The sequence below is a fragment of the Dendroctonus ponderosae genome, unplaced genomic scaffold (genome assembly GCF_020466585.1).
Source record: "Dendroctonus ponderosae isolate FM_Combo_2020 unplaced genomic scaffold, Dpon_F_20191213v2 Dpon_F_20191213_1, whole genome shotgun sequence".
Taxonomy (NCBI): Eukaryota; Metazoa; Arthropoda; class Insecta; order Coleoptera; family Curculionidae; genus Dendroctonus; species Dendroctonus ponderosae.
The window spans coordinates 46705369-46720309 of record NW_026017110.1 but is presented as its reverse complement, the minus strand read 5'-3'; the positions used below and the strand labels follow the sequence as shown (position 1 = coordinate 46720309).

Sequence of the window (14941 nt, the reverse complement as noted above, 5' to 3'; positions counted from 1 at the left end):
AGCAGTATGCTTAGTAGGTAAATCTGGAAATTTTCATGGAAATCCAGTGACGCCCTGATTTTTCTGACTTTATGAAAGTTGAATGAAAAATCATTGAATTTCTTCAGACAACAGCTCTGCAAAGAAAAATTCCTGCAGCCACACGCGCAACTTCCAAAATCCCGCAAAGTAATAATTCGGGCACTCAAATCGGCAGGGACTTGGTGCAATTATCATATGAAAAACTGTTGAGTCTTCTCTTTAAAAGGATTTTTGGATTGATGTTCTCGTCGGCAAAAGAGAAGCTTAATTCATTGGCTCAAAAACCAACTAATTCACGATAAATGAAGAATTTTGAGTATGTGGTAGGTGTGGGCAAAAACAAAGAATTATAGAGCAAGTCGGTGCTTTTAGGGCGGCTGAGCTGAGCTTGGAAAACCACGTTCTCGCAATCCACACATTAAGAAAAAAATCCTCAGTCCTCAGGAAAAGTAAACTGGATCCTCAAATTTTATCTGATGTTAGATGAATACCTAGTAGTTCATTGTGGAAAATTTGATGAATATCCAGCAAAGTTTTTTAATCCGGAGATGTACAAAAAAATCCTGCAACAACAGCCAGCGACATGAGAATTTTACAGATTGTTCTGAAGATTGAAGACTCTTTGACACTAAATCCTGGAAAGATTTATCGAATTCAACCCACTACCTGATATTTTTAAGCACAGCTAAATTTAAGAACTGCAAGGAGAAAAGGTTAATTTTTTTAGGGCCACTCTGTAAATAATCGAGATGGGAGGAAAATCCAAAAAATTTTTTTGATATATCTACCTATCTTAATTCTTGTAGTATTGAAATACGAAAAATCCCTTTTCTGTCCAACTGAGAACATGGGGAACTTTCACCAATCTTGCATCGTTTCATTGGCTACCCTGTAGAAGCTTTCTCTGAAGCAATATTTTTTGGAAAAAAACAGGGATCAATGGAAAATCAATTACACTAAATAACGCTTGAAACAGAAATAAATTCCCTATAGTCAGCATTTATCCGGTTCCAAAGTTAGTCCAAATTTGTCTGTATAGCGTTGATTTTGTTGAGCTGTTTATTTTAAGTAAAAAAATGGATTAAGGCTTAAAGACACCGGTTGTAAGGGGACAAAGCCCCCCAGTTTTTTTGGGTTAAAAAAAAAGTTCTTGGATTTATTTGGTTTACAGACGCAAAACTCACGCGTTGTACACCATTTTAGCTTTTAATGCTTAAAAACGCAAGCAATATTGGATACTTTAATTTATGCAAAAAAAATTTTTTGAAATTTCATGGCTTAATGAAATTCTGCCCACTAGCTGATATTTTTAAACACAGCTAAATTTAAGAGGAAAATAATTGAGATACCTCATAGAGCAAACCCATAAAAAATCGTAAAACTTTAACCAAAGTAGGCCGAACTGCACAGTTTTGCCTCAGATTAGCAGGATACTCAGTAGTTAAACCCAGAAAATTTTAGGAAAATCCAGCGACGCCTCGATTTTTGAGACTGTCAAAGTTGAGTGAAGAATCACTGAACTTTTTACACTGCAGACCCACACATAAATTTTCCTGCAGCCACATTGAAAGTGGGATCCTGAACATTTTTGCAGGAGTTAAAAAACTCTCTATTACCAAATCATTAAAAATGTTATTAATCTCAATTTCATCAATTCTCAAGCAAAGTACCCAAGCTTGATCCCCAAGTTTAACTTAAGACTAGAAGGAAACACTCCTCAATGCTCAGGAAAAGCATCCTAAATCCTGCAATTTTGCCTGAAGTTAGAAGAACACTTTGTAATTCAATCTGAAAAATTGAATTAAAATCTTGAAGGACCTTGATTTTTCAAACGCCGTAAATTTTGGGTGAAAAATTATTAAGTTTTCTCATATCGCAGATGCCTGTAAACCACAACCAAAGCAGGTAAGATCCTGTAATATTGCTCTAATTTAGAATTATGTTTTCCGTCAAGTGATGGAATTCCAACTGATCTTGATAAATTTGAATGAGAAACCATCAGCTTTTTGGGAAAAAGATTCGGGAAAAAAATGCGAAACCTCACAGTGTTTTTGAGTTAAGAAGATAGTTCAGCTTCTACACACCGCAGATCCGAAACTTGTCAAGTTTTTATTTTCTCTCAACCGAGGAATTGCAATACATACAAACATACTCTGGGGACTAACTCCCACAAAGATTGCGAAAACTACCGCTATACAATAAACTTTATAGGAACCAAAAATTCTTCAAAATTGCGTGAAAACCTTTATATATTTTCAGCACGAAAAAATTCTAAAATAAATGTTGTGTGTTGTAAAAGTGTAAGCCATTGCATATGGACTAAACAAAACTAGTTTTCATTCTGAACTAAATTGTTCTGTGAAAGCCCTGCTCGATTATTACAGAAAAATTCGCTACTTTCACGTTTGATTTTGCTACTTGGGAGAGTTGAACGCAACTAAACCTCAAGTCCCAAAATTCGCCGGCAGCAGAGCGAATGTAGACGAGAAAAACCACAAAATAATGCTAATTAACTAATATATTTCTTTGGTGCTTAATCCAATAACAAAATGTGAATACTGACACATTTGGCGACAAAACGGCATTGAAAGCCAGTTAGAACAGCAGCGGCAATCGGGTCAATGGCAACAATCAAAAGACACTTTTTGTCTCCGACTGTTAATCATTTAAAACCACAAAGCTTCGCGGCATCCTTATGTAAAACGTGTAAATTTGTCGATTGTATAACAATAATCAAGATCAATTTCTGACGACCTTTCCTTGAAGTCAATGCAACTGTCTTCATTTGAATACAATCATCGTAACTGCGACTACTTCCGCAGTTTCGTTGCATTGTTCGCAGCTCAATAAATAAATAAATATAATTGACTAGAGTTTTGGGCAAAAATTGAAGCTCTAGAAGAACTTGGCGTTTGGGCGCTGGCACGCGCATTCGCCCTCCATGTGCTCTTCAATCCAGTGGAGATAATTGGCTACTTTGGTGTAGATGCCGGGCAGATTTGGGCGGGCGCAGCCTCTCCCCCAGGAAACCACCCCTAAATTTCAAAGTGGTTTTAGTCAACTCCAATACAGTGAAAAAACCACTCACCAATGAGTTCCATGTCCCCCAAGTGGTTGCTGAGCTGCAGCGGGCCGCCACTGTCCCCCTAATTTCGCCAAAAAAACTCAGATAAATCCAGCAGCTGAGCTCAACTCAGTGGTTACCTGGCAGGCGTCGATGCGGCCTTCTTGGTATCCAGCGCAAAACATATTGCCCGAAATCTTGTGCTCTCCGTACCCAGAATTGTAGCACTGCTCCCTGCTCCAGACGGGAACGGCGATTTTTCGGGGCACTTGCGACGTGTCGCCCCGCTCATTAATCCTGCCCCATCCAGCCACTATCCCTACGCGTCCCGTGTAGTCCAGAGGAGCTGCAGCAGGAACTTTGTGTTCATTGGGGAGCTTGGGGGGCTTTAGTGGCGACTTACAGTTGCTGGGGAGGCAAACCGGGTTCATTTTCTCGTTGAAGCTCACTGGGAGGTCCAGTTCCAGGATGGCGATGTCGTTGTTGTAGGTGGCCAGGTCAAAGTGTTCGTGTTTGCGCACCGATCTGATCCCACGCACTTCTATGTGGTTGAATCGGTCCCTGGAGTCACGATCGTGGTCCCCCAAAGTCACCATCAAGTCCCGCTTATCGAATCTGGAATGGGCAATTTTATCTCCAGTCTGGTTAGCGGGGGCGCATCGGCTAACCCATTGACGCAATGCGCAGCAGTAATCACGTGCTTTCTGGAAATGAGCGCAGCTCCGCAGTGAAACTCGCCTCCGTGGCTCAGGCCGGCCAGCCAAGGAAACTCGTGGGAATTGGTCACGTTTCCTCCCACTACCCGACTCTCCCGCTTCACCACTCCGCATTCTACCAAAGGAATTAGGGGGAGTTTAGGAGACAACGTTTGATCCAGAGCACTTACCGCAGTTACAGTAGCTGCGTCCTGATCGGCTCCTTGGGGAGTTGGCCTGCAAAAACCCAAAGAGGAGCTGGAAATTGGTTCTTTCAAGCACTTACCTGCAAAGGCCCCGCAAGGGTGATCCTCCACACTACTGCCCAGAAGGCAAAAAACACTAAACACTTGTTCGCCATTCTCTGAGATCGGGTGGTAAATAGACGGAAAGAGGAACTGATAAGTCAATGTTTGAGGAAGCACTATTTTATACATCGGCGCGCCGCTTTTTCGGGAGGGAGGTTTTTACCTTGACCATTATGACGGAGCCTTTCGCAATAATTCGGGCCTACGGCCCTGAGGTGCATTTCAGGGTCGGACTGCATTAGAATGCACGCGTGACACCGTTTCGAAACGACGCGCCCGATAGCGTCGCGACGCATCTGCCTACTGACTTGCTCTGATTTTTTCCTTCTCTAAACCAAGTTTTTTGGGGAGTTTAACGCAGCAAATTGGAGGATACTTGCAGATGTTCTTAAAGCAATTTTCAATGGGACTGAAATGGATACGTTTTCAGCCAAATCGAGTGAGACGCATATTACCTGCATTTTTTATTCGATTCGAAATCCATTATCAAAAATGCAGATTGTCGGCCCGCTGAACTAGATTTCAGCCTTTCATAACAGAGCAAATGTGATTAATAGGCGACCTGTATATTCAGGCACAACCTCGCAAAAGTGCATAATGAATTAAATATGCCGTAATATATGCTGCATCGGTAATTTATTGCGTCGTTTTGTCGCCAATGTTTTGAAGAATTCGCACGCTTTACCGCCCATTTAGAAACATTTCCCAAAATCTGAAAATTTGGTTTTTTGTTTACCCAGAGAATTAACTGAATTTTCAATGCAATAGTGGTGGAAATTTTCATCACATGAAAACTGGGTGAAGGTTAAGAAAATAAACAAGATAACGCTCATCTATGATGGTGATAAGGCTCCCAATACCACTCTAAAAGGTCGAACGAATTGGCATGTATTTAGTTCATTAACGAACTGAATTGATGATTCCATTTTTTTTCTTAGTATTTAGTTTTTTATTTCAATTACTGCTATTTTTCGCTGAAAGTCGCCTCAAAAATTACAGATTGATAATCAAAAACATTTGAAACACCCAAAAACTATTGAATTTGTTTTTGCTTGAATCGTTTCGTGCTTTTAAAATTAGTTGACCAAAGTCCAAAAATCATGATATAAAAAATATACCGTAAGCACATGATCAAAAGGGTACTGCGATATTCTTTGGCTCAAAAAAAGACGATCTCACCTACCTTTCATTAACAAAAAATGTCTTCGAAAAGTTCTTCAAAAAAATGATCTTTTTGAAATATCGGGAGAATGGTACAATTATACATATATCACCATAATACAAACAATGGAATTTTGGTGAAATTCGCTGTGAATTAGTTCTTATGTAAGACTCATATTTTGATGAAACAATCGAGTTCAGCCGTTTTGGACGGCTGAATTGAATTTGAAACTGAATTTTTGAGTGTCGTGGTACAAAAACTACCAAAACTTTTTATTTGGTGGATAAAATCAACTCATTTGTTTTGGCTGTTGCACTAACCATTTATTCACAATTTTGTGCTATTTGTAAAATCTTGTAGCGTTCATAGTTTTTGCGCAAAAAATGCCAATGTTAGGCAATTAAATGCAAATTTTTCGCAAAAACTATGAATGCTACAAGATTTTAGAAAGAGAACAAAATTGTGAATAAATGATTAGTGCATCAATCAAAAAAATTGAGTTGATTTCATCCACCAAATAAAAAGTTCTGGTAGTTTTTGTACCACGACACTCAAGAATCCACCACTTGTCCAAAGCGGATGAACACGATTGTTTCATCAAAATATGAGTCTTACATAAGAACAAATTCACAGCGAGTTTCACTAAAATACATCGCACCATTCTCTCGATATTTCAAAAAATATATTTTTTTGGAATAACTTTGACCGTCTATAGCAGAGGAGCCAGACATTTTTGTTAATAAATGTTAGGTCAGATCGTCTTCTTTTGATGGAAATAATATCGCAGTATCCTTTTGATCATATGCTTACGGGACACCCTGTATAAAGCACCCGACTAAAAGCCACAATTTTGCGTAGTCGAGTCATGGAGTGTTGAAATATTTTGTAAGTCAAGCAGGAAAAAATTTAAACGGTTGAAATAGAACAATTAAACCGTTCTTCAATTGTTGCATCGTTCGCAAGAAATTGTCTCAAAATCACAGTGTAAAAATGGTTAAGAAATAAATTGTGTTATCGTTCAAATAAAACGATGAGCCTGGCCCATTTGCGCTGTTGCCAAGCCATATGCAATTTTTTCAGCATCACTGACAACCATATTTTAAGGTTATCAGTGCAAATAAACAACAAATTTGCTCAAATTTAAAAAAATGGAAAATGTATACGACCCAGAAAGCTATGGCTCAACTGATGTGATTGATTTCGATAAATACTTCAAGGAATACCGGGCGGAATGCACGGTAAACATCGACACTTCCAAGGATGTTTTCACGCAAAGAATGGAAATACTGAAAAGCGACTTTGATTTGGCCCTAGATCTGCAGGATGTTAAAGCTTTGGAGCAGCTATGCTCGTAAGCGATGGTTTATGGTGATTTCCACCCAAAAATATTTGATAAATTACAGAATTGAAAAACTGAAAGTCCTCTCTGAGAACGAGATGCTGCCCCTGGAAAGCCCACCGATTGGGGACCATATTTCCATCACACACCCCATTAATGATCGGGCTAGGACATTGAACACGGCCAAATGGATGGAGGAGTTCACAGAATCCAACCGAGACTTGGTGGGCAATCAGAACCTCCCCAAAATACCCCACTTTACAGAGGACAAAGCTCGAGAGGACACAAACTACGTGCCGGACATGCAGGCTGATAATGGCTTCATTTGCAAAGTTCTAGTCTACCGGCCCTTCAGTACAGTAACGGATATAAAAGTGACTGCGGACCAAGTCAGAGTCAACATGGAATTGACTGTTGTCCACACTACAACCCTAATGGAGCTGGCCGATTCCATCAAATGCGCAACCGATGCCTTTGCGATGCGGGAAGTGGAAAATATGGATATTCAGCTGGAAGAGTTTTACAACAATAAGGTGAAAACCAAAAATCACGTTCACTTACAATGTCTGTTCTAATTTGTCATTGCTCCAGGAAAAATGCCCCTCGCGGTGCTTTTTCATAGAAAACGCCTTTTATAACGACATGACGCATCCCGATGCCACCGACTACTCGGAAGTCGTGCGAGAGTGGGCCTTGGAGAACAAAATCGGCAACTTGCACTCCACATCCATGGAAGGGGTGGGCCATTCACACAATCACAACCTCCCGAGTGTAACCCGAAAATTTCCAGGTTACAGTGGGTTCTTTGAAATTCCGCCTGGGCTATGGATACGTTTACATCCATCAAGGACGTTGCGAACATGTAATCTGCTTCTCGGACATCAGGCTATTGAAGACCACCGACTGTTTAGTATCAAAGATGTAGGTTGAGCACCCTCAGGTCCTTTTGGGGGTACATTTGATGTCCTTTTTTAGATATCCAAAGATAGTGGCGATAAAGCGCATCCTCAGCCCTTTTTGCTTCATTTGCAAAATCACCGATGCGACCTGGCTGATTCTACATAGCGACCGACTGCCGATCAGACGAGCGTTTTTTTGCACCAAGTGCTGCAAGTCTTACATGTTTGAAGACGGCAAAAAAGTAGGGACTTTTCAACTATATCCTTATCATCAAGAAGCGTTTGTTGTGCCACAAAATCCCAATCATTTCAGCGATTCGGAATGACAAACTGTAATATGGAATAAATAGAAAAACTAAACGATTGTATCAACAACGTACAAAGGGTACTTGGGCAATACGATTGAACCTAAAATTCGCAAAACACGCAGAAAACGCCAGAACTGAAATAACTAGGCACAAAACACTTTCGATCCCTGCCCTACAAATACGGCTACAAGAATTGAAAGGATAGACACGTTTAGGGCAAACGCAATGGAAAAGACCAAACGGCACGTACAGACAAAACCAATCACACTAATACATCCTCAAAACCTACTGAACAATCTTTCAAACCAATTATGTACTTTACGAAAGCACAAAGAAAGAAAACAGGAACAACTGAGTTACAGACAAAATAAAAAACAACTCCCTTTGATTGGTTTCTCAAGGAATGAAGGGAGCAGGACATCGCCCAACTTGGAAGGACCGAGTTTAAGAGGAATTTGATGAAAAAAAAAACCATTGAAGAGCTTTCGTTCTTAACAAAGTGTATTTGTTAAAAAACCACAATTCTACCGTTTCCCTCCTACTCTGGGCGCAGCCTTTTGCACCACCTTGGCTACCTTCTTTTGGGCGACCTTTGTGGTTGCAGACTTCGCCTTGGTTGGTTGGGCTGCCTTTTTGGCGGTTCTGGTCGATTTCTTGGCCTCTTTAGCCGCACTATGGGGACAAAAATTCGACTCATTTCCTCTTCAAACGCTTGTTTTCTGGCTCTTAGGAGCTTATTGAAATGTGGGGACTTTTAATGATCTGCAAACCTGTACTTCGGTTGCAGTGGTAAGAAGTCTCGTTAATTTATGCAGGATTAAAACTTTTAAATGATTTTGCCGTCATTTAATCGTACCGACTGCAAGCAGTATTTCACAAAGCAGGTTTTTTTTAAATAAAAAACCACAGGGAAATTTGGTTTAAAAAAACATGCACTTACCGAATTGCTTGCTCTCTTTGAGCCTCCCTGATCTCAGGCCTCTGGTTCCTCTTAGCGATAATGTCGTTTAAAGAAGCACCCACGATGGCTCGTTGGAACTTTTGAGTCTTCCTGGTACGTTTTTTGGCCGTTTCCTCCTCCTGGCCCTTTTTGTGCTTGCGCCTGTACAGAACCGTCCAGGTGACCTTACGGGGGTTTCTCCTCATCAAGTGAGCGCGTTCACATTTTGAGTTGAGAAAAGTGAAATTCTGAAATGAGGTTAGATAATGTTATGATGCTGAACAAGATTGTGAAGGCAACAGATCAAGCCTCAACACGGTTTGGGATAATAATAAAAACGGGACGGTTTGAGATAATTGAGGTGCATTCGGTTTGATTTTTTGAGACTTACCTTTCCATCAACCTTGACCAGGGTCTTTCCATGGCCTGGGTACGTCTTGTACCCGCTATACGCGCAAAGTCCGATCCTAAAATAGAAAATACGTATTGAAACCCCTGAAGGGATATATTAGAAAGGCTCGAGTTTTCCATTGGATTGGAAAAAGTTCATGATTAAAGCGATATTTACAAATTTCCTTAAACTTACTTCATCCTGTCTGAAAAGTTGTGATTGAAGAAATTGGACTGTCAACTAGGATTGTCAATGTCACAGCTTTCAAGCTTGAGAAAAGCGTGGTGTTGCCGGTTCATTAAAACAGGGCGGGTATTCTGCAACGCAGCAAATTAGGTATTATTTATTAGTGCTTTTCCCAAATTAAAAATTCATTTCATTCATTCATTTTGCAAAAGTGCTGATTTTGTAGTCTGCAGTTCAATATATATATTTTTTGGAGAAATTGCCTTCTGAAATATCGAAATTTTATTGCGATGGTTCCCTCTTCCATAGGAGCCTATGAAATAATTTCGGTTTTTTCCTTTTAGCTTGATCGGGGTTCTTTTTTATGAAACATGCAAGCTGATTTGGGAATTCACTTTACACCGCAACCGCCCTGTACAGAAAATTTTAAAATACATTTTTTTCTGATGCCGAAAGATGCTGATAGCATCGGTAATATTTTGCAATTCGTCCTCGTCTCCAACTTTCATGCAAATTTCAAAGTTTCTAGAATGAACTGTCTTCTAAGGACTGGGAAAGTTTCAAGTTGCTACTTGCCCCAGTGGAGAAGTTCTACGGTTTTAAAGCAAAAGGTGCACCTGGCTGGAAACAGCCATTTTGAGCGCAAACTTTGATCGGCTGTTAAAAATCTGAATTTGGTGTGATTTTTATGCACATTTCAGCATTTGTAGAGCGAATTGTTGGCTAAAGACTGGGGAAATTCGAGTTGCTACTTGCTCCATTGGTCCATTGGAGAAGTTATACAGTTTTAAAGCAGAAGGCGCTGCTGGCTAGAAACACCCATTTCGATCCCAAACTTTGCTCGGTTGGTAAAAATCAGGACTTCTATAAAATTTTTACAAACATTTCAGAGTTATTAGAGTGAAGTGTTTTCTAAGGAGTAGAAAAGTTTCAAGCTCCTACTTGCCCCAGTGGGGAAGTTCTATTTTTAAAGCAGAAGGCGCAGCTGGCTGGAAACAGCCATTTCGAGCCCAAACTTTGCTCGGATAGTAAAAATCAGAATTTAGTGTGATTTTCATGCACATTTCAGCATTTGTTGAACGAATTGTTGGCTAAAGACTTCGGAAATTTTAGAGTTGCTACTTGCCCCATTGGAAAAGTTCTATAGTTTTAAAGCAGAAGGCGCCGCTGACTAGAAACACCCATTTCGAGCCCAAACTTTGCTCGGCTGGTGAAAATTAGTACTTTTATGATTTTCTTACCAAAATTTCAGGGTTTCGAGAGTGAGCTGTTTTCTATTCTAAGGAGTGGAAAAGGTTCAAGTTACTGCTTGCCTCAGTGGAGAAAGTCTAGGGTTTTAAAACAGAAGGCGCAGCTGGCTGGAAACACCCATTTTGAGCCCAAACTTTACTCGGCTGGTAAAATTCTGGATTTTCTGGCATTTTCATGAAAATTTCACCGTTTGTAGAGCAAACTCTCTTCTAAGGACAGGGAAAGTTTCAACGTACTGCATGGCCAATTGGGGAAGTTCTAGAGTTTTGAACGAGAAAACGCAGCTGACTCGAAACACTTGAATTGTTTGAGACTTTTCACACTAGTGGGAAGGTCTGAAACCATCAAAATTGCTCTGAAAAGTTGAATCCTTTCAAAAGTCGGTTATTTGCAAGGTTCAGGAAAACAACGCATTTTAGCAGAAAAAGTATCTTTTGATAAACAGTTCGCACGGTCAAAAGATATTCAGTAACAATTTTTGCTCTTAATTTTTAAGTTAACTACTTTAATTGCTGATATTTTGAGCTAAGAGTCGCACTTTCCATGGGACTTAAATGGGAAATTTTCCTTTATCAATCCCCATTCGGCACAATTGGCACTAAATCTATAAAATCCAGTAGACCGAACAGTTTGAGTCCTCATCCGAGCCTCTGTTCTCTGTTCTTCTTCCATAGCTCCGGGAAGTTGAGTTTGAGACATCTTGGCCATCCTGACAACATCGCCTTCTTCAAAAGCCCCCGAAGAACTGCGTGTAAAAACTATTTGGATCTTCATGTCGCTCTTCAAAGTACGGCTCGATTGTTGATTTTAATCCGGCGCGGCGCGATACTCGAGGATTTAATTCAAAAGCGACACGGACTTTTGTGTGTGGGTTTCCAAAGTGATTGATTGAATGGGTGAATCGATTAATTAGCGGTCTTGATTAGGTGTAATGGGCCGTGTGGACGCACGTTTCTAGTTGGTAAGACATAGAAGAATTTTGAAAAATCCCCATAGAAGAACTAAGGCGCTACAGCTTCACATACAACTCGGCGCACGTTCTACATTTTTTTATTCCTGCCCATATCTTGCTTCATACGAAGACATTCATCTTCAGAAACACCACATTTATTATTTAGATTTATCGTCTTCTATGCGCTAGCAGATCTGTTTCCGTGAATGGCTTCAAATTTGTCAGATAATTCTTGGATTTATCTAACGGAAAAATGTATAATTCGCGCGGTTAAGGACAGTAATGTTTAAACATTAAATAGCTGGGCAGAAACCGAGCAATATAAATCAATAAACTAAACATGGCCTCAAGTATATGTAACGCTGTCCTGACATTATCTCGACTAACAATCGTGTATTTTCTTCGATATAATTATACGTAAATGCAACCCTCGTGCGCTGCGAATATTTCACCTTCACTTTGAGCGTGCTCTTCGCCCAATTATCTGCGGCCCATCTTGTCCATAATCATCGCTAAAGACCACGTGTGGAATGAAAAGACGAACTCCCACAATTTGTTGTGGGAAACGGACTTTCATGCAATGTTGTCACGAAACACCAGTCTTTTCTGCCAAACACCCTGTATATGGAGATGCTGTGAAGATATCTGGACCATTAAGTAGGGTAGTCACATTTGATTATCTTCTTTGGCTTCCTTTCAAGGAAGGTGCCACTGTGAGTTGTCGTTGTTCGGTTTGCAATTGCAGAAACAATTTTGAAAATTTGTGAGTTTTTTCAGCAATTTGGTAGCTTTTGCAACATATTTTAAGTGTTTTTAGCGACTAGTTGGCTTCAATGTCTGGTTTGCAGGGCAGGAAAATCATGTCGCTTTGGACCGTCATTGGCCAAAGTTTTTACAAAGTTTAAAAATTTACTTAAAAACCCCGGACGGGATTAAACTTTTCTGCTTTATAGAACCATATTCGCTCTTTTATGGCGGAAATTGCAAATGGAAAATATAGTCTGCTAAATGGATGGGCGGTAAATTCAATTGCTAACAAGCATTGCTAACAAGTTTTGAAAATTGTGAAAAATAAAAAATACTGACAATATTGATCGCAATTAAACTGCTAATTACTGCAGAGCAAAATTCGAAATAAGAATTTTTGAAAATGATCTAAAAAAGCCTTGTTTTTTACCGAGTTTTAAGAATTTGTACAAAATTACCGGGAACATTAATGGTAATTAAACTTTTTGGACAATAGAGTTATAATTGCTCTCCTTCAGGGTATACAGAGCAACATGCTTGCTTCTTCACTTTGAGAGAAAATACGTCTTGAAAAATAGTCTGTAAAATGAATTGACAAAAAAAGCATTTATGAACAAATTTTGAAAATTCTTAAAACATTTCTAAAAACCCCTATCGCAATTTCATACGTTATAGAGTTATATTCGCTCCAATTCATGGCAAAAAGACTAACATATTCCTCGCTTATGCGATTCACCTTGAGAGAAATACATTTTTGAAAAATCCATTGGAGGTAATTACTTCATGGAAACCAGATTCAGAAAATTCGCTATAAATTAGCGATAACTTTCATTGCAATCAAATGTTTAGTCGTTATAGAACAGAAAATGGGTGATCTTATGGCAAAAAAGCACTGTTCTTGCGGGTCCGCTTTTTAATAAACTAATTTTTGAAAAATAGGCTGCAAAATAAATGGGGCTACATGCGTCGTTGATAACCTATTTTTGAAAATCTTTAAAAAATCACCGAAAAACGTGAGCGCAACCAAACTTTTAGTATTTACAGAACAATATTCGTTCCACCTCATAGCAAAAGGGCAAGTTTCTTGCAACTTTACTTTGAGAGACAGGAATTTTTGAAAAATGGTCTCCAACATGGATGGGTGGTAAAGACTTCGTGAGCAAAACTTTGAAAATTCGTAAACAATCACTGAAAAACTTTATCGCATTGAAATTTTTTGGCAATTACAGATTAACTTTTGCTCCATCTCACGGCGAAGAAAACTGGTTACTGGCCGATTTCGTTTGACAGAAGTAATTTTTAAAAAATGACCTGTAAAATGATTGGGCGGTAAAGAAATTGGTTGTCACCCAAATTTTGAAATTTTGTAAAAAAAACTGTAAATCTTGATATCAAACAAACCGTTAGATGTTTGCTCTTCCTCATGGCAAAAAGGTAGATTCTAGCAAGTGCCGTTTAAGAGAAATTAATTTTTGAACACTTGTCTGAAATATAGAGCGGTAAAGACGCCGTTGCTCAATAAGTTTAAAAATGCGTAAAAAATTCGGAATCCAATTAAACTTTCCTAAGTTAGAGATCAAAGGCCTGCTCATATAATGGCAAAATCTGTAAGTTGCTAGCTAATCTCGTTTAAGAGAAATGAATGTTTGAACCATGGTCTGCAAAAGGGATTGACGAAAAAAAGATGTAGTTAGTTACCAAACTTTAAAAATTCTTTACAACTTACTGGAAACTCTGATCGCAACGAAATGTTTAGCAGCTTTAGATGAATATTTGCTCTATCGCACGGCGAAACGAACTTATTGTTGGAGAACCTTTTGTCACTCTTCATCTTTACAAAATAATTGACGAAATTTTCTGATCTCTTGCAATTTTTTCGTATCAGTCTTCGTTTTCGAGGTATTTGCACAAATATAAGTTTATGTAGGGTTCCTGGGTGATTTTCCATGAATTTTCTTATATTTTTTTGTGTCCTTTTGTGCACAATTTTTTGTGAAAGAAATTAATTTCAAAATAAATTGAAATATTCGTTACATTTTTGCTTATTTTTATTTGGATTAGCTTACAGCCAATAACCCTCAATTATTGTAAATTAAATTAACGTAAAAAAATAATAAATTTTAAAGTTAACTCGTCAGCCGTTCCTATTTTAACTTCACCTTGAAGCTTCCACAGAAAAATTTGAACAAAAGGACACAAACAAAATTATTAAACAGCTCATAGAAAATCACCCAGAAACCCTACATGGAGCAATATCTGTGCAAATAACTCGAAAACGAAGATAGATACGAAAAAACTGCAAAACATCAGCAATTTCTTAAATTAAACACCAAATGCAAAAATGTGTGCGGTTGAAGTCAGTGGCGCACCACAAAAAAGTTCGGGAGGGTAAATGGGGTTATGCCTCTAGTAAAAGAACACCCTGTAGATTTTCACAACCAGTTGCCTTACCTACGGGTAAAGGGTCTAAACATTAGCCTACGTTAAAAATGTGAAAAAATCTCATAATCTGTAGAAGTTAAAGAGAAAATACCAAAAAATCTTTAGGAAATTTGACACCCTGTATCCTGTTAACCTGTAAGCCTGAGAAAAAAAACTTACAGGGAAGGGCTTTCTTTACACGCCTCTGTTCTGTGTCCATAAGGTTGTCAATCACCCTGTATTGTCGCAAAAAATTG

At 38.9% G+C, this 14941-nt stretch overlaps 3 protein-coding genes across 3 annotated transcripts; 1 reads left to right on the top strand and 2 right to left on the bottom strand.

The window, feature by feature from the left end:
- Positions 1-2521: 2521 nt before the first annotated feature.
- On the bottom strand, positions 2522-5025 carry LOC109544947 (proclotting enzyme-like). The gene is made up of 7 exons (XM_048660472.1): positions 4067-5025; positions 3972-4017; positions 3754-3916; positions 3489-3700; positions 3226-3431; positions 3110-3167; positions 2522-3056 (listed from the first exon to the last, which is right to left on the bottom strand). Exons 1-7 carry the CDS (start codon positions 4139-4141, stop codon positions 2917-2919), a joined length of 900 nt encoding a protein of 299 aa, XP_048516429.1. The 5' UTR covers positions 4142-5025; the 3' UTR covers positions 2522-2916.
- Positions 5026-6318: 1293 nt separating this feature from the next.
- Positions 6319-7848, top strand: LOC109537410 (snRNA-activating protein complex subunit 3). The gene is made up of 5 exons (XM_048670159.1): positions 6319-6601; positions 6654-7122; positions 7181-7327; positions 7380-7510; positions 7565-7848. Exons 1-5 carry the CDS (start codon positions 6399-6401, stop codon positions 7812-7814), a joined length of 1200 nt encoding a protein of 399 aa, XP_048526116.1. The 5' UTR covers positions 6319-6398; the 3' UTR covers positions 7815-7848.
- A 431-nt stretch (positions 7849-8279) lies between these two features.
- Positions 8280-9407, bottom strand: LOC109535293 (60S ribosomal protein L24). Its single transcript, XM_019901182.2, has 4 exons — positions 9323-9407; positions 9128-9203; positions 8737-8984; positions 8280-8468 (listed from the first exon to the last, which is right to left on the bottom strand). Exons 1-4 carry the CDS (start codon positions 9325-9327, stop codon positions 8321-8323), a joined length of 477 nt encoding a protein of 158 aa, XP_019756741.1. The 5' UTR covers positions 9328-9407; the 3' UTR covers positions 8280-8320.
- Positions 9408-14941: the final 5534 nt, after the last annotated feature.